The 19,398-nt window shown below is 32.6% G+C and overlaps 3 protein-coding genes and 1 pseudogene across 3 annotated transcripts in view; 2 read left to right on the top strand and 2 right to left on the bottom strand.

Moving 5' to 3' along the window:
• LOC125818897 (receptor kinase-like protein Xa21) overlaps positions 1-19,398 on the top strand; it is a 236,135-nt pseudogene that overhangs the window by 4,283 nt on the left and 212,454 nt on the right.
• LOC125819013 (uncharacterized) overlaps positions 1-19,398 on the top strand; it is a 513,298-nt gene that overhangs the window by 492,982 nt on the left and 918 nt on the right. The window lies entirely within an intron of this gene.
• On the bottom strand, positions 8,214-12,392 carry LOC125819014 (uncharacterized). Its single transcript, XM_049498525.1, has 10 exons — positions 12,209-12,392; positions 11,601-11,696; positions 11,398-11,472; positions 10,919-10,987; positions 9,983-10,059; positions 9,777-9,865; positions 9,413-9,542; positions 9,247-9,337; positions 9,099-9,164; positions 8,214-8,548 (listed from the first exon to the last, which is right to left on the bottom strand). The coding sequence occupies exons 1-10, from the start codon at positions 12,380-12,382 to the stop codon at positions 8,429-8,431; spliced, it is 987 nt and encodes a 328-aa protein (XP_049354482.1). The 5' UTR covers positions 12,383-12,392; the 3' UTR covers positions 8,214-8,428.
• Positions 13,405-16,253, bottom strand: LOC125819026 (uncharacterized). The gene is made up of 3 exons (XM_049498542.1): positions 16,117-16,253; positions 15,048-15,290; positions 13,405-13,614 (listed from the first exon to the last, which is right to left on the bottom strand). The coding sequence occupies exons 1-3, from the start codon at positions 16,132-16,134 to the stop codon at positions 13,567-13,569; spliced, it is 309 nt and encodes a 102-aa protein (XP_049354499.1). The 5' UTR covers positions 16,135-16,253; the 3' UTR covers positions 13,405-13,566.

Raw genomic sequence — 19,398 nt, 5'->3', positions numbered from 1 at the left:
GTGTGTAAAATCTCGCAACTTGAAATAGCTAGAAAGAAGCTAAGAACTTGAAATAATCATTTTTGGAAAGTACAAGGAAATCTGGAAATTTTTAAGCCAGTTAAAGTTGAGATTTTGGTCAACTTCAATCGACTATAACTCCTAGCTCAGGATGATTTAGGTGTATTTCCAGAGATGGTTGGAAAGCTCTTGGATTTATATTTTCAACGCCGCCGAGTTTGCACAATTCCGAGTTCGTATGAGTGAGTTACGTCCTTTGTAAGTTGGGCTGTTGGATTAAGGAAATGTCCGAATCCGGATTTTTAAGGGTAGTTTGGTCTTTTCCTTACCCAATTAATTAAATCCGTTTTTAGTAAAATAATTGGGGTCAAGACTGAGTTAGTTCAGTTTACGATTTTAAAAATTAGAGTTAGGGTTTTTGGAGAAAGAACGCAAGAGAAGGGAAAGAAGAAAAGCAAGTTTCGCCAAGGACGATCGATTTTGGTTGTGGATTCGCCAAGAAGTTGATCCTACAAGGTATGTGAGTCTCTCATAGCGATGGGTTCATTCACCCACGCGCCAAACATGTTTAGTTTCATCGCAATTCGTCCTAAAAGAGTTTGAAAGTTGATGTTCTTGACATGAATTCTTGAATTTGAATGTTGTTTTTGAATTGGGTTGAATTGTGGAGTTTCCGAGATCTTTACGTTGTGTTTTAGAGTTACTTTGGGTTAGGTTCTTGAGTTCATACGCTGGGTATCGGGATCTAAAACGAATTTGAGGAAGATAATTGAATTTAGGTGGTTTGAGGCTGAAAAATGAAGAAGGAAAAAGTTGAGTAAGCTTCATGAAACAAGTCCGCGTCGCGGATTTGTTCCCCCTGTGAACAAAAATCTGCTCCGCGTCGCGAAGAGGACACGGACTCTTCTGTCTCAAAATTTAATTTGCGAGTAATTATTTAGAACACCTCTGCGTCCCGGACTCGTTCCAAGACGGTGATTTCGTAACTCTTCTCAAGTTTAGTTTTCCTAAATCCTTCCTAAACATCATGAGGTCTTTCCAAACACAAATCATAATCCATGAATTCATAATTCAATTCAAGGATTAGTTAAGAGTTAATTCAAGTAAGAGTTAAGATCAAAGTCAAGAGTCAAGTAAGAGAAATTCATTTCAAGTTTTCATAAGTCTTTTACAAACGTTTTAACTTTGTCTTAAGACTTAAGTTTGAAGTTAAGCAAAGAGTAAAAGGTAAAGTTTGAAGTTCATGTCTTCAAAAGTATATGGGGACTAAGTATTCCCAAAGAGATTTGAAATGTTTTCACATTTAAATAAGAACGAAAACTGAGATTTCCAAAGAGCCTTCGGGCTAGTTTTCAGAAAGAGTAATAGCTTTCTAAATGAAGCAAGCAGGGAAACTGAGATTTCCAAGATAGCCTTTGAGCTAAGTTTTGAGCACTAATCTCAAATCACAGAAGAAGTATGTTTTTAAAACAGAAGAGCTAGTATATTTTGGGAGTAGTATTGAGCACCGAATTGGGGTAGGCTTGAGTTCAGATAACTCACGCCTCCATAAAACCATGTAGCCACCATGGGTAGAAATGGGTCATACTTTTTAGATAAACCCTTTTCGAAATAGACTAGTGGATCCATTAGGCATTTCAGGTCCTATACCTTTGGCCAGGTATAGGATGCGCTGGCAGTGTGAGGAAGATCGATGTATCATCACTATAGCTCTTAAGTGATGGTTGTCGGTTAGAGAAACTCCCAAGTTATTGTATTTTTTATATACATCAGTTCATTGTATTTCTAAATACATTTCAGAGTTATTTGTATCTTGCATACACACAGAGTTGATATCATGTTTTTAAACAGCCTTTTTTTATATTGTACTTGCTTTTGAATTGCTTTATATTGAAATGAGTTATGTCATGTTGAGTTGAGTTGAGCCAGGTAAGTTCTTCAGTTTCTCTCAGATTCTTTCAAGCCTATGTTATTTTAGCATTCCAACTCGCATACTCGTATATTCAATGTACTGATGTCAGTTGGTCTGCATCGTATTATGATGCGGACACAGGTAACTAGGATTGGCATCTCGGTGCATCGTTGATCCAGTGAGCAGTCCAGAGTCTGTTGGTGAGCCTCCTTGCTTTCCGAAGGCCGAATCCATTTCATTGCTTTCTAGTTAAGTTCATTAGAATGTTGTGGGGTATGACCCAACATCCATCTCAGTTGTTATTAGAGGCTTCATAGACAGTCAGATGTTAGTCCTTTGAGTCTTTTCAATATAATTTCTTATTGTTAAGACTTGGGTTGCCACTTTTGGCCAAGTTGAATGTTTAGCTTTTAACATTCTCAGTTATCTTATGATTTAGTTCAGTTAAGTGTTATTGATCATTAAGTATGAATATTGTCTTCCGCTGAGTAAGTAATCCAGGCCAAGGGTTCGCTTGTGGCCCGCAATGGTCTTCAAGTGCCAGTCCTGCCCAGGGTGTAGGCTCGGGCGTGACAAGTTGCAACAAATTAAAGACAAATATTAATTAAGAAGGGAAAATGCATAAGTACCCCCCAGCCTATGCCCAAAATCTCTGAGACACACCTAACTTTTACTAAGGTCCTATTACCCCCCCCCCCCGAACTTATTTTATATATAATTTTCTACCCCTTTTTGGCCTACGTGGCACTATCTTGTGGGCCCAACGCGTGTTGACAATTTTTTCAAGGATAGTGCCACGTAGGCCGAAAAGGGGTAGAAAATTAATTAAAAAATAAGTTCGGGGAGGTAATAGGACCTTAGTAAAGGTTAGGTGTGTCTCAGGGATTTTGGGCATAGTCTGGGGGGTATTTATGCATTTTCCCAATTAAGAACATAAACTAATTTGGAAGATGAAACACGTACATGTATCTATTTATTTTACATACTTCAAATACAACTCTTTGAATTTTCCGAGGCATTACATACTAATTACTTAAGTGAATTTGATTCGAATTCCAAACGATACACGTTTTTATGAGGTCAAATACTACTATATTAAGTTATTTATATTAACTAAGAGAAGTGGAAAAAGCTAGGTTGATTTTCTTTCAGAATAAATATAATAATTTTTATGATTATTTTTATTTTTTAAGTTATGACTTAATATCTCCTCACTTTTAAAATTTATGATAATAATAATAATATAATATAATGTAATCATATATCATATATATATATATATATATATATATATATATATATATATATATATATAAGAGAACTCTATGCCTATGTGGCGCCACCACAAACAAGGATTCCCTTTTAATTTATTTATTTTCAAAACTAGTCTTCCCCTTTCATGAAAAGTTGTGACTTTTACGAAATGTTGTGACTTTTATGAAAAGTTGCGACTTTATGAAAAGTTGTGACTTTTATGAAGAATTGCGACTTTTACGAAAGGTTGTGACGTTTAAGAAAGGTTGTGACCTTTCCGAAGCGTCGTGACTTTTCCTAAGAGTTGTGACCTTTCCCATAAGGCACAATAAGCATTTGTTCACACTACCCTTTGTTGTCTATAAATAGAGGGATTTCCTCTCATTTTAAAACAATGAAAATTCTGAACTTCTTCTTATTCTGCACAATTAAATATTCGTGTATTTTGCTCCTATTGAATGACTTACTGACACCATTATTTTTGTATCAATACGTTCGTGAATAAAATTGTTCCATCCTTAGAGGATCTAATTCTTTAAACCTCAAGTATTAGAGGAGAATAGTTTTCTTAAGGGGACATTGTGCATTCCGTGGACTCGATTTTTTCCTTTCTATTTCATTCTATTTTTACATATGCTGGTATGTTTTTTTTACGGTCATTAATTTATGCTTATGATATTAATTTGTTGTTTTTGAGTACATGTTTTAAATTCTATTGTTTATGTTTCTGCAAAGTTATTGTCTCCGGTTATATTGAACATATACACATATAGTAGGTATATTCATTGTGCACAAAATAATTATTGTACTCAGTTCCAAGAATTCATGTTTTGATATTCTATATAAAATTCTATAACTTAAAAGTACTATATATATAAGCTTACATATTATCTATTTTTACATAGCTATGAAGTTTGTCACTTATCAATTGAAGAAATTCATGATGCAAGTTCAAAAGTTATAATTGTTTTCATGTTCAAGCATAATTTCTTTTTTGAATCTATTAACAATTGTTTGAATTTTTTTCCTGAGACATATCACAATTGTATAATTATCTATGCAACTTAAATGTGTTCTTTTTCTTACGAAATGCCTTTGTATATATATTCTTATTTTCTTCTTTATTTTCCTTTTAATGTTGATTAAAGAACCAATGAGTTATTATTTCCTGAATAATTCATTCATTAAAGATTCTTGAGTTATGTGATAATGACAAATAATCAAATTCATGTTGGAATATTGCTAATATTTTTTAAGAACCTATTTTTTCTATTATTTTTAATGTATGGATATTAGTAAAGAATTATTTGCAAGTTCAATTCAATTATTATTTATGACTGCGCGAAGCGCAGACAAATTACCTAGTATAATATAATATAATTGAGTTATGTGATAATGACAAATAATCAAATTCATGTTGGAATATTGCTAATATTTTTTAAGAACCTATTTTTTCTATTATTGTTAATGTATGGATATTAGTAAAGAATTATTTGCAAGTTCAATTCAATTATTATTTATGACTGCGCGAAGCGCAGACAAATTACCTAGTATAATATAATATAATACAAATAATTAATAAAAGGAGATAACCTGAAAAGTGAAAAGGCTACCATTACTAAATAGAATAATAAGATAAAATTTATAAAGAAGATAAAAAGACTACATGTATAAGAAGATTAAAAATTCTTTCAATTAAATAGTAGGCTAACATTAAAACATACAAATTATTATATTTAATAGGAGGAATTTACTTTATAATAAATTATTCTTATTTTTTATTTAGTTAAGTATATATTTTATTATATTTTAATTTGGTGTAGGGGTAAAATGATATTTCAACTTTTAACTTTGTGGCTTCCCACTTTTAATATAATATGATGATATGATTCTTTCCAATTTCTTCCAATTCAGGAGGATGATCAAGTTCGGTTCCAAACACTTTATCATGAAGTAACTTCCAACCATTTTCTAAACTCAAAATGCTCATATCATGAGGGCTACAAGTACTTGCGTACATCGCTACCTCAGTTCCCCTAGTAGTCAATAAGATTCTACTTATACTATCCCAACCATCCCTACTCCAAATATCATCAACAACAACTAGGGCAGCTAACTCATTGTCATCCATCGTATCATAATCTTTGTGTTAAAACTAATTGTTGACTTTGGAATGCAATGTAAAGCTTCTAACAATACACTTCTACGTCTAAATTCTTGAGATATTGTAACCCAAGCAAGAATGTCAAAGTGATACCTGATTGTAAGATGATCATAAGCTGTTTTAGCTAGTGTTGTTTTACCAATGCCACCCATGCCTAATATTGTGACAACGTCTAGATCCCGTACTCGTCCTTTCAACCTATTAATTATGATCTCCAAGTCATCATAAAGTCCGTACACACTATCATCTTTCATCATTGGATAACTTGTAGAAGAAGTATCAATCAACGAATCCACGGATAATTCAAGAAGTTGATCAGCATCATGAGAAAGAATGTCCTTCACTTGTTTCATTGTTGTATTCATTTTTTCAACAACTGGTAGCAAATCATGGTGTTGTAAAATTCCAAATGTCCAGCTTGAGCCTTTGATGATTTGAGAAATTTTCATCTCAACAACATCTTCTGCATAACTAACAGCTAATATTTTCCTCCAAAGATTTGAATTTTCATGGTCAAATCTTCTATTCTTGCTAATATTTTCAAGGACATGTTGAAAATATTGAGCAGTAGCATGAAGAGAATCAAGCGTTTTGGCAGTGTGATCATGAAAGAGTTCTCGAATATTTCGTTGATCAACAAGAGTTTGAAGAAGAGAAATTACAGCACTATAAGCTGCCATCAAATTAATACTCAAAAATGATGAACAAGAAAAGTTTGGAATATTAAGAAATGGATATGTAAGGAGTGGATAGAATTTAATTGAAGATATTAAATTGTAACGACCTGATTCCGTCATTAGGGAAAAGTCAATGAAGAAAGAATTAGGGCCAGAAAACTTTTTCGTAGTTACTTGGAATTTTCCAACCTAGTCCAAATTTGGACGAAATCGGAGTCATTAAGGTGTAGGGAAATCTAGTAATTAATGAGAGATCTAATTACGATTTGACCACATGAGTAGATAGCTAAGACGTTAAGGAACCCGTACGACTTTACGAAATCGAATTTGGACGGGTAGAACTCCCAAAAATGATCTTAGTGTGAACAGGTAACATTTTGTCTCCGTGTAGGCCGCCAGAGCGGGATTGGAGCTGCCAGAGCGGGATTGGAGCCGCCAGAGCGGGGCAGCTGTAGCAGGACTAGATGCGACTTAAAGTCGTTAATAAACCCCTAAATGACCTTATTTGGCACTTTTCAATTTTTAGAGCTAAGGAGACAACCCCAGGCGACTTCTTGACCGTTTTTCACCATTCTTGACGCTAAAGGTAAGGTTTTAACTCCCTGAATCCGTTTTTCGATCCATAGAACTAATCTAGTGGGTCATTATCGATGAAGGAGGGTTTTGATCTAGAATTTATGGTGGAAAAATCCCTAAATTGGGTATTAGGTTCTTGGGTTTGTTATAATCCGGATAATTAGACCTTTGATTGTTGATCCTTGCATATAAATTGTTGTTTGTAGACCTAGAACAAGCGGAAAGAATCCGGAAAGGGAAGATTCAAGTGCCTTAGGGGATTCAAGCTTGGATTCGAGGAAGGTGATGGTTGTGATTCTATGATTGTGTGATATATGTTTGTTCTTGCTTCATTATGATACATGTATGTATGTGAATGTTGCATTTTGATCACACTTGTTGTAAATGAGGATAATTGAATAATTATATGCCATGAATCACCTCTTGTTGTATGATTGTGAGAATATGCATTGTGATTGTGATTATGGTTTGTTGAATGGGCGGGTGTCACGATCCGACACACTAACTGGGATCGGTTGCCACGTTCCGACATAAATATGGGATCGGCTGCCACGTTCCGGCATAACTAACTTGGATCGGATTGTCACGTTTCGACATAAATATGGGATCGGATATCCACGTTCCGGCATGCTAACTGTTTGGGTTTGGGTTCCATGAGAGGACCATTGAATTGTGTTGTGTATCTACTTGTGATAAGTTTGTTCATATCTAATGATAATTGATATTGGAGGACGGTATGTTGCTCTAAATTGATATAACTGTGATATGTGAGAATCGTGAAGTTGTTCATTGTTTGTATATGTTGATGATATTGTATATGTTCTATATGTGCATGTGATTATATTGTTGTATTGACTAATGTATGTTATACTTAGTGGGATAGGTGTATGATCCTATCAGTACACGGTGGTTGTGTACTGATACTGCACTTGCTCTTTCTTTGTTTAGTACAGGGCTTCTTCAGGTGGCTATTGATAGACCTCAGCTAGGTGACTATGAGCGTGACCGGATTCAAGGGTGAGCTAGTTCTTTCAGGATGCCATGGATCTCCCTTGTTTAAGTCCACTCTTTTCGGACTCAGACTTTTGTTTAAGGTGTTGTTTAGTTTCGGAGTTGTATCCCTTGTTCTTAGACTTGTCGTTAGTAGAGTTTTGGTACATTGACTTTCAGGTTCTAGGTTTGTTGAACTTTTGTTAGAGTTTATGGAAACTCTACTTTCTTGCCTTAGTTTTTAGATTGATTGCTTGGTTTGGGTTGTAGTAGTGATTTTCCCACCGGATTGTTAGTGTGGGTGTCAATCACAACGGTCTGGGTCGTGACATAAATATTACTCAAAGAGAAGAAATATAATACTACATTGTTGACAGTCACCATCAATATGTGGAATTTTGTCATTATTAGTTTTTCTTTTCATACATTATTGACAGTCACCTACTTTTGTAAACAATAACTATTGATGTACTGTAATAGGAGTATTTATGTTGTGTTATGTGATAGTTCAAAATGATTAAGGTTTCTATAATGCATTGTCTATGGGGTATATGTACACTTGAATATGTTTTCTTCATATCATATTATAAATCACTTAGTTATTCTATCTTCACATAAATAGTTGCTGATAGTTCAGGTAGGAAACTCGAAAACTCTAGAACTCGTACATGTAATATTTCACATTTCTGGTGACATTTCAGATGTTCAACATCAATGTCAAAAAAATAGAATACATTCTCTATTAAGCATGTTTATATATATACTTCTTTCTGTTCCTCGATATATTTTCAAATTTATGAGAAAAAAACACATGTTTTTCATGTACAAGTGTTTAGTCACATTTCTGGAGTAAGATCAAGCTGCTTTCTCAATTGCTTCTATGCATTCTACGACCGATGCCTTGTTTGTCATTGCCGCTATTAGGGCTTCATGAAGCTTGCTATTGTTTTTCAGTAGAGAAGCAGCAAATAAAACCTGCAAAAATTTAATCAGAATATATAATGGTCATGCCTGGATTTACTTGCAACATTATAATCGATATCTTCACGTAGCCTGAACTCTCACCTTGTTGGTGAGGGTTCGGTTCCCCATATTATAATCCCCTCCCCCACTTCTAAGATATCTTCGGGTACCTTAGAAGTGGCAAAGCCAACAATCTATGTGTGTGTATGTATCTTGAATTTTGTATATGTTTGTGTTGAAGTATGTGACTATCTCATCTAGAAGCCTAATCTATTAGAGAGAATAGACTTTTAAAAATGAAAAGATCGGAACATGGGAATAGATCTAATACCAATACGGACTACCTATTTCAATTGTAGTGCTTTCGGAAATTGCTTACGTAGTTATATTATGTCTCACCATGCCCTGTGATGTGCTCTGATACCATGCCAAAGTGTGGGATGATTTCATATGAAAGCTTAAACTACTAGAGACAAACACATTTTTAATTTACTTAATTATGTTATATATTTCAACAGTTTTGTGTATATTTATCACTGTATGTGTTCGGTTTTAGACTCACCGCCCATCTTGTAAGGTTCTGTTGCTGATCTTTGCTAAGCGACGGCTTGCTCCTGTTTAGAAATCTCTGTGAAGACAAAGAGCAACAGCTTTTTGATTAATGGTTCCAGAAAAAGGGCAATTTAACTCCAAGATAGTGTTTACTAAACCTGAAGAGTGAAAAGGTCAGCTGATTGACCAACAACTTTATCATACTTTAGCCCTTCTGCTGCTAGCCCGGCCATCGCTACCACTGCCAACCTGAGAAATGCAACTACTCGTAAATAATTTTAGTTTCTGGTGAAAATTTAGATGAGATTTTTTTGAGGTCGATACCTGTCGAGTTCTTTTGAGTCAAGCTGCCCACTGTATATAAGCTTTTCCAACCTTTCATCAATTAAATTGACATGCTCTTTCCCAATATCCAGTGAATATCCAAGGATCGGAACACCGATTAGGTAGGAAACTGAAATTGACATTGTACAGCTTAGTAGAGGAAAGTTAATGGAACCGCAGAAGCACAACAACAATAACAACTATGCCTCGATGTCATTATCATAACCAAATAACAACAACAATAACTAGTCGAGGTTCGTGTTATATGAATCTTCAATGTTTCATTTAAAGCTCAACTTATGTCATTATCATAGCCAAATAAAAATAAAAGTATAAAATATTGAAAGTTAGAACAGGATGTCACCTAAGAAATGAGCTGCTTCATGTCTGGCGATTCTCTCCTGGTAATCAGGAAAAAAGGATGAAAATCCATCAATGGCGGCCTGAAGGAGCCTACATAATGAATAAAAGAATGAGCCATAACGACCTGCATGCGGTAGAAAAGGCTCAACTGAATATATAGTATCATGAATTATTAGAATCAGAAGAACGCCTAAAATTTTGACTTACGCTGGGGAAGTACTTCCGATTCCCAAAACTACTAAAGATATGCTTCCGATCAAGTATGGAACGAAGAAACCCCAATCCTGAAAACATAAAGAAGGAATCAACAATGTGACCTGTATGCATATGTCAACTTCTATACAGATACACAGTAGCATCAATGTACTTCACAGCCCATGTTGGTGCTGGAGTAACACCAAGGCAAACACAACAATCTAAGAATTGCGCGCGTTATTACATTTTTGCAAACCTCCAAAAGTATTTCTATGTTAACGCCACATACATCACTAATAATGTTCAGGTGCAGACATATGGGAACATGTTGATCTTCTCGACTAATTTCACGGGGTACCTGCTACAAGCACAGGTCCGGATATTCTATCCACAAAACTAGGTGACAGATGGGAAGAAACCACCTAGTGCTTTTTGCCTCCATTGGGAATTGAATCTGAGACCTCATGGTTCTTAACTCACTCATCCATTGACCACTAGGCTACACCCTTGGGTGCGAAACATGTTCTGAACTATAATGAACAAACAAAAGTTTTATCTATTTAACAAATTAACCTTTTCGATGAGGTGATTCACACTATTAAACAAGTGGTCAGTAGTTAGAAAGGCGTGGGGTGTTGAACTACAATCCAACCCCAACACCTCTTAGGATTGTCAACTTGGTTTACGTCCAGATAATAAATCGAGAGATTGTAATCCCACGAAACCAAACTAGATATAGTTATCTAGATCGACTATATCAATAGAACCAATTGAAAGACTCAGGCCCCATATCCAGTGCATTATCCACATACTTAACAGGGAGAATGAGGCATATAAACCAAAGTACTCTGCTCCTTAAGAGGAACTATTTATTTAGATGTTATACAAAACTTCGGGGGGAAATAAAGCACAATGAACAGCAGAAAAGTAGGTAGTAAGAGAACTTACACCAGGAAGTTGGCCAGCAAGAACTCCCAAAAACCCTGTTGTGCCTACCACCGTAAACAGAAAAGCAGCCTGCATCACTGAAGGAAATCAGTATCAAACAGATTTAATAACGAAGTCCAAAACAGTCAAATGAAAAAGACAGCCACATTAATCATCTGTTTGTTATACAACTTTTGATGTTTCAACTTTCAAGTAACAACAATTGGAGCCATGAAATGTGTTTGTAGGGACTACGAAAGAAATGTAATAAATGTGTAGTCACAAATTCATTTCATGATCCGACAAATACCAATGTTCCACTGAACGTAACAGATCGAACAATATATGTGCCAAAAACAAGACGTTGGCTCAAATGTTCCCCTTAATTATCGCATTCTTGTGAACATATAGTTTTCTTCAATCAGAATACAGAACAATATCCGAATTGAGAGCTACTGTCATCAGTGTAATAACAACACAAATTTCATCAAGAAACTTACATCATTTCTGACACTTGGGATTGCAAGGTTCTCTGCGTTCTTTATTCCGAGAGTTGTCAGCTCTCTAAGAGATGTCTGCAGCAGAAAATTTGTAGACCATTACAGAGAATTATTGCCACAATGTGTGCTAATCAAATAAATTAGATAACAGATAGATACATAATTGTCTTTCTAAAACCTTCACATTTTAAATGAAAACTGACCGTTCGACGTGACACATATGGTTGAGAACCCCACTTTTTGGACCAACCGATTTCAACTAGCTGATCAAGCGCCTCTTTTACGGCATTACTATCTTTCTACAATCAAGAAAATATGCACATAAAACAGTTAAGAGTAATTGCCAAAAAAAAAATAAAAAAAAAATTTAAGCATTACTTTTTTGCGAGTTTCATAGCTAAAATAGAGCATCATTAATTATTAGCATAATACATAAACATAACCTTTAACTTGGCTTCAACGGATGACTATGCCTTCCAAATTTTGAGAGTGCACAAGTACACACTTAAACTTGTATAAAATTGAATAAGTAGACACACTTGTCCTATGTGACATTATACACGTAGGTCACCACGTACGACCAAAATTGCCATATAGAATACCATGTAGGACGAATGTATCTATTTGTTCAATTTTATACCAGTTTAAATAGCTACGTGTGCACACCCTACTTGTGTCAAGTTAAAGGTCATGTTCATGTATTATGTCTTAATTATTTTACCGACGCACACCTCAAAAATGACAAGACAATTATAATACGCACAAAATGGAGACAAAATTAAAATTTTCAATTGAAAAACAGGGAATGCACCTTAGAAATGGCGGTTTGGAGGTTGGACAAATCAACACCAGTTGATGAAGGAGAAGAAGAAGCTGCTGAAGCTCGAATTTTGAAGCTCAATTTTCCAGAAATAATTGATGGATTATTACATTGTACTAAAAATTGGGAAGGCGTAGTGAAGAGAGATGATGCAGAATTTGACATTTTTTTTCTGGAAAAACAATTGGGGGAATTTTTTGGGATAACTAGAAGCTCTGTTGATAAGGTGTGGCGTGTTGGTTCAAACCACCACACAGAAATTCAGAAGTAATACTTGTTTCTATTCTTTTTTTAGCTAGCTACTTTCCTTTTAATTTATTTGTTTCATTTTGATGACACAAAATTTAAAAAATAAAGATTTTTTTTGAATTTTTGGTTTTAAATTAAAGATATGTGGAATATACTAAAATGCTCTTTAATATTATAATATTAAACATGTCATGTAGAAAATTGGAACTAAAGAATTGTTAAAAAAAAAAAAGACATTCTTTTTTAAATAAACTAAAAAGGAAAATAGGGCAAACAAATTAAAAACTTAGGGAGTATAAGTTTGTTAACAGAAATAATACATTTGCTCTATTTGTTAGATGATGAAGATATGTAGGTAAGTTGGTTGATTAACTGAACTCTCATTTTGTGATGATGGTCGATTCCCACATTGTAATCCCCTCCTTCATTTCTCTTTTACCACCCCAGTTTTTTTTTAAAAAAAATGTGTCACTTTTTTAACGAGGGTATATTTACTTTAAGGAATATTTTGCCACTTTCCCCTATTTTTAAATTCATTTAAGTCATCTTTTACAAGTCAAATTTTAGTTAAAGAAAACTTTTAGAACTCCACTATTTAGGCTTTTTTTTTTCTTTCTTATTTGGTAAAAATGATCAAATTTTAGTTAAATCTGTTACAAATTTGGCCCAAAAAAATGCACAACTAACACAAATACCATTACATCTAAAATTATATAGAACAAATTATGCATATATAAGAGATACACAATGTGAATTTTCATTGTTTTGGCTAAAAATAATAGAGTATAAGCAAGTTGTTTTATATATAGAGAGAGATATTTTATTGATTCCGTTAATTTCTTAACTTCCGTCAGCTGAAGAGACTAGAATTGTACCTTTACATTAATTTGAAGGTTAAATATACTTAGTCAAATTACATATAGATAAATCTCAAATGTACACAAGAGAAGCAAAGGATGGTATGATTAAGCAATCACCACAATTTCCAAAATTCATAACATTTTCCTATTTCTTATAAAAGTCACTCAAAACTTAGGTAGAAATCACAAATTACTATATTTTCATTACAAGGAAATTGGAAAAAATCAATTCCATGAACTTCAAGCTTTTCCACAGCAATTGAAATAGCTAAAGATCCTTCTCATCCTCTGTCAAAAAGAAAATAAAAATTAAATTAACAATTACTTTTATAGTTCACTGTGCTAAAAAATGCAAAGAAGAGTATAGTAACCCTCCTATTCAGTATCGTTCAGACTTTCTAAAAATATTGTCGAAATCATTCAAAAATGCATAATTTTTTTAATTTTCACCCATGTTATTGATCGTTAGGCCACACTCTTAGATGCTAAGAGAACAATTATACATTCTTTTTAATTAGTAAACCAATTGTTATAGCTCATAATGAGTACTAAGTCAAACAAATTATAGAAGACTATTTGGTTCATTTCCATCTAATGATCAACAAGGTCAACATTTCTATATGGACAACTAAGCATTGTCCTCAACAATGGTCCTACATCATGTACCCCACTATATCTTTTCCCAAAATTATGTCAACTATTTATCTTATTCATATATTGTTTACATATACATCTTGGAATATTAATTAAAAAACCTATAAGTAATGACATTATTTAAAGATGGTAAAAACACAACAAACTAAAAGGTAGACTAGTGCACAACACATTCCATGTTTATTGCACAATAATATCGAGTCCGGAGTCAAAATGGCAACTTTTTTCTTTAAAAAACCAAAAATGGCACATCAAAAAAAAAATATTAACCAAAAGGGCAAAATCGCTCCTTCAAGAGCGATTTTCTTCTAACAAAAGTTGTCGTACGTTAAAAAAATAAAAATCACTGTCTTAGCAGCGATTTTCTCAAAAAAAAATTATTTTTTTTTAATTTAATATTCTTTTATTATTATTTATGATATATAATTCAATTTTCCTCATTCTTTAACAATTTTATTGAGTATACTGTCCGTCTTGTTTATCATTTTTGTATTATTAATAATTAACAATAGGCATGAATAGACATGAAAATAATAGCACTAGGCGTGAAAAACGCTGCCCCTGCAGCGATGTGTAAGAAAAAAAATTCTTACTTAAAATCGTTGTTGTGGTAGTGATTTTTAATAATAATAATAAAAAAAAAGGGCAGCGATTTTTCGTCATTTTGTCAGAGGGAAATCGCTTCGTCAGAAGTGATTTTGCCCTTTTGGTTTTAAAAAAAATTGATGTGCCTTTTTGGAATTTTTGACAATTTTTTTTGCCCTTTTGGCTTCGGACTCCAATAATATCAATGGTTAATTCTACGATTTGAATCCATGACGTATAAGTCACATAGAGACAATTCTACTATTGCTCTAAGGTTCTCCTCTTCAAAATTACAACAAACTAAACGACGACAATCTAGTGCACAACGCATCCTGCATTCACACAAGGTACATGAAACGGCCATAATCCAAGGGGGTGAATTGTAGACAACTTATCCTAACACAAAATCAGTTGCTGATACCACAACTCGAATACATGACCTATAGATCGCACTAGCATTAAAAAAAAATTAAAAATCTTACAGTTGAAGATTGGTTCTGATGGTAATGATGATCATTACTGTTGGGAAAGTAAACTGAATTTGCATCACTTTTGGTAGAGAAAATGAGGTCATTCTCATTTCCAAAACTTGCTCTTGATAAGTCCTTTTTGTTTTGTTTCCTATTTTCTCTTATTTTAGAAAAATCCATTGAGTAGTCAGGGTAGACACCCTTTTGATCCCAATGTCCAAATTGTGGCACAGATAGCCATGGTCCAGTCTTCTTCTGCACAATAAGAGAAACTTACAATCAATAAATTAATATGTACATCTTTTATTTTTAGAAATATCAAATATGTCATAAATTGATTAATCTACAACCAATATTAATTAAAAAGATGAATAACTTCTTCAAAAAGTTGAACCACCAATAAATTTCCTACACTGCTAAAAAAAATTGGATCTAGCAACGGACAAATTTTATAGCTATAAACTGCACAATCCGTCACTAATCCTATTGAGCAATGAATTAAAAAAATTCTTCATCTACCAGTAAAATAACGAATTTCATAGTTAATTTCAATGTTTTTTAATAGTGCTACTAGCTAGACTAATAGTTTATTTGGCCAAATTTATGAGAAGTTAAAAAATACTTTAAAAAAAAAAAGAAAAAAAAAAGAAGAAGAGATATACAGTATATTTTAAAGAATTGATGTGTTTGTCCAAGTTTTTAGAAGAAAAAAAAAATACTTTTAAACAGTAGCAAAAGCTATCAAACACAATTTGTTATTCTAATATTAGTCAAATCATAACATAAAATGCTATTTATTAAAAGTACCTTTAAAAAAACAGACCTAACCAACTAAAATAAATAAATTTTAGAAGTTTGACAAACAATCAATTATAAGCCACAAATAAAGACATATATTACTATGATAACAAGAAAGATTTAAGAACAAGAAAATAAAGAAGGAAACCTAATGTTTATCTTAATTTTTGAAGAAAGAATAAAAGAAAGAAATCTTGTGATTATCAAAAAAATTAGCAACAAAATGCAAAAGAAGACAGTCAACAATATGTGGATTAATTAACAAAGATAGCCTCTTAATTACCTCTTTGTGATATTCCATTGTAAGAGTATGAACAAGGAAAATAAATATAAAGAAACTATTTTATAAGGGGAAAGAGGAGAATTTTTTTTTGTTGGAGAGAAGTTGTGTTGTTTGGGATTATGTTTTTATAGAATAAGGAGAGAAGTGCTTTGCATGCTGTATTTTATATTGATTGGGAAGATTGAGATCTCCCTTAATATATTAGAGTATCTTATTGGAAGTGCGTAATTAAAATGGACCTTATAATAGATGAATTTAAATTTAATTGGACCCTAATATAAATATCAAAGATAAAAAGAAGGAAGTATTGAATGTAGACACATTGGATGTTTGTTGCCACCAAGAAAGATTGGTATAGGAAAAGAAAGAGTGGGCACCATCAACATTAAACTAATGGGCAATTTAATTTGGCCTTATCGTAGCACACGTGTTAATAGATAATATTAATATTATTATATCAATTATATATATATATATATATATATATATATATATATTACTTATAGAGAAATCATGAGTTCATATATCTCATTTTTAACATGTAAATTCACCCTTTTTGGAATTTCTAGCCTCGACTCTTAATTAAAAAAATTGAATTCAAATGTTTAACAATGAAAAAAAATATATTTAAAGCACTCAAAAATGGGTCATATAATATGCAATTTTTAATTTATCGAGCTTTAATATAAATATCAAACACTAAAAAAATAAGTTAGTATGGAATGTTGAGACAAATTGGATGTGTTGTTGCCACCAAGAAAGATTTGAATATAAAAAGATGAGTGCACACCATCTACTATGTCTTTTTGCCCTTTTAATTGGTTTCCTTTTGTTGCTGCACTGGCTGTGATGACATTTACAAGGCTCAATGCTAGCTGTGAAACTTTTTTAAATTATTACTTGCACGCACTATCTACATATATAGGTTTTTTAGATTAATAAATTTTTAGTAAGAGCCGTTTGGATATAATTATTTTTTAAATATTTGATTATATATCATAATGATTTTTTGGTTAGTTATTATAAGGGGAGAAGGACAACTATACTCCTCAACTTTACAATATATATTCTTTAGGGTCATTCAAAGACTGATATGCATATATACCCTTAATTGTTATCAAACATTGTATATATATCCTCGTCATCTAATATTTATTCTTTTTTGTTAACTGATTGAATTTAAAAAAATCGTCAAACTAATAAATATTATATATTATCATAAGTATGCACTACACATATTAACTAAATTATGTAATGATAACAAAAATACCATAATGTATATCAACAATGACCTTGGCGGTCCTAATTTTGAAATATTTTGGTACATAACTTATGTCATTCCTTGTTATATTCAAATTTTTGAGTTGTCAAACCATATGCACCTGATAAATAATTAGCTCACTTATCAACCAATACGATAAGAGATAAAGTATTGAAAACACCTCTAAACGTGACGTAAACTATTATCTTAGTCCTTCAATTATTGACACCCTTAAAAACACATTTCTACTTGATTAAGTAATTTTAAAACACCCCTCTTATGGCACATGTCTGTTTTACTCGAAAATATAAATAAAAGAAAAATGACTAAATTTTTGATAAATCGATTAAACCTATGTTTGAAGAGAAATCGAATTTCCAAAAGATCAGAGTCGCCACTTAATATTTTTAGTAAAAATCAAGAAAAAACTCAAGGTTTTCAAAAGATTTAAACAGATAAAATCAATTGAAAATAAAAGGGTTCGAAGTTCAATGTACATTCCGAGAATGTGTTAGGCTCTCGGAATACCCGCTAACTTGCGGTTGACCGGCGATTTGATTAAAAATGACTTTGACTGATTTTGAAATTTTAAATAAATAAAAGGACTCATCACAACTTTAACTAATTTTGAAATTTTAACTAAATAAAAGAAATCATCACGACTTTGACTAATATTGAAATTTTAACTAAGTAAAAGAACTCATTTATATTAACTATTTTTTTGAAATTTTAACTTAGTAAAAGAACTAATCTATTTTAACTTATTTATTTATTATTGTTATTATTTTTATCATTTTATTTATTTTAAGGGGGAATGAACTAAATAGGAATTTTCTAAGGGGAACTAACTTAAGTGACAAGACAAATAAAATTAAAGTTAAGTATAAAAATGAAATGGCTATCTTGAGGAATTTAATTAAATTAAACCATAGGATAATCAAAGCGTTAGTCAAATATAATATCAAATAAATAGGAAAGGGAAAGGAAAGACATATTGAATTTGGGCCAAATTCACAAATCTGCTAAACCTGCAAAAAAAAAAAAAGAATTCATTGGGCTTTTGGCCCCCTTTCCATCCTCCTTGATCATGATATACACCAAGTGTATATTCGATGTATACCACTAATTCTCGGACTCCCGGACCTGTATTTTGTTTTAAACTCCTTAATTCTGCATTTTCACGTTTTGACCTGTATATCATATTTTCTGACTGTATATCGGTATTTTTCCATGTATACCAGTGTATACTACTGTATACAACAGTTACGCAGCCTGTTTTCGACCTTTCCGGAGCTCAAAAATCAAAATCCAGCTTTGTTTATCCTCCGAAAACCTGTATTTCGATTTCTTGCTGATCGACTCGGGGAACATGAATATTGGGCCATAATGGCCCAATAGGAAAATGCAAGGAGAAGAGATATAATCCGTGAGGATTCGGGAGGTTTCACATGCAATAAAATAGCAAGAGATTAGCATACAACAGAAGAAAAAAGATCGATAAGAAAAGATTGTACTATATTTTGCGAAGGGAAGTAAATGAGATATATACATAGCTATCATATGATCCGAATTCAAAAGAAATCAACACAGACAAGTAAGAAGCTTTAATCACCGAAGTTTATGATGGACCACATTTTTATAACAATCACTAAATAAAGGCTTAGGAAATCTATAGATACTACTGACATATAACTACCAGAGAGGGCAATGTATAAAATGCTAAAGGATAAAATAAGATAAACAAACCTCACATGCTGCAACGAAAGGAAAATGGCCCATTTTTTACTTTAACAAAGTTTGGCACAGGGAGCGGAGCATTCACACAAAAATAATTCTAGGAATAAACCTACATTTGGACAGAATAAAAGCAATGCTTGCAACAAAGACACGTATTTGAGGATTCTGCCTAGAAAAACTAACCAATATTAAAGCCAGCTACTCAACTTAACGAAAATAAGGTGAGGAGCATAACCAAAAAGAAAAGACAAATAAACTTAAACCCTAACGAAACCTAAAACAAA

The sequence above is a fragment of the Solanum verrucosum genome, unplaced genomic scaffold (assembly GCF_900185275.1).
Source record: "Solanum verrucosum unplaced genomic scaffold, falcon-dt-bn FXZP01000252.1, whole genome shotgun sequence".
NCBI lineage: Eukaryota > Viridiplantae > Streptophyta > Magnoliopsida > Solanales > Solanaceae > Solanum > Solanum verrucosum.
Note: the sequence above shows the minus strand (reverse complement) of the source record. Positions and strands in the feature narration are given on the sequence as shown.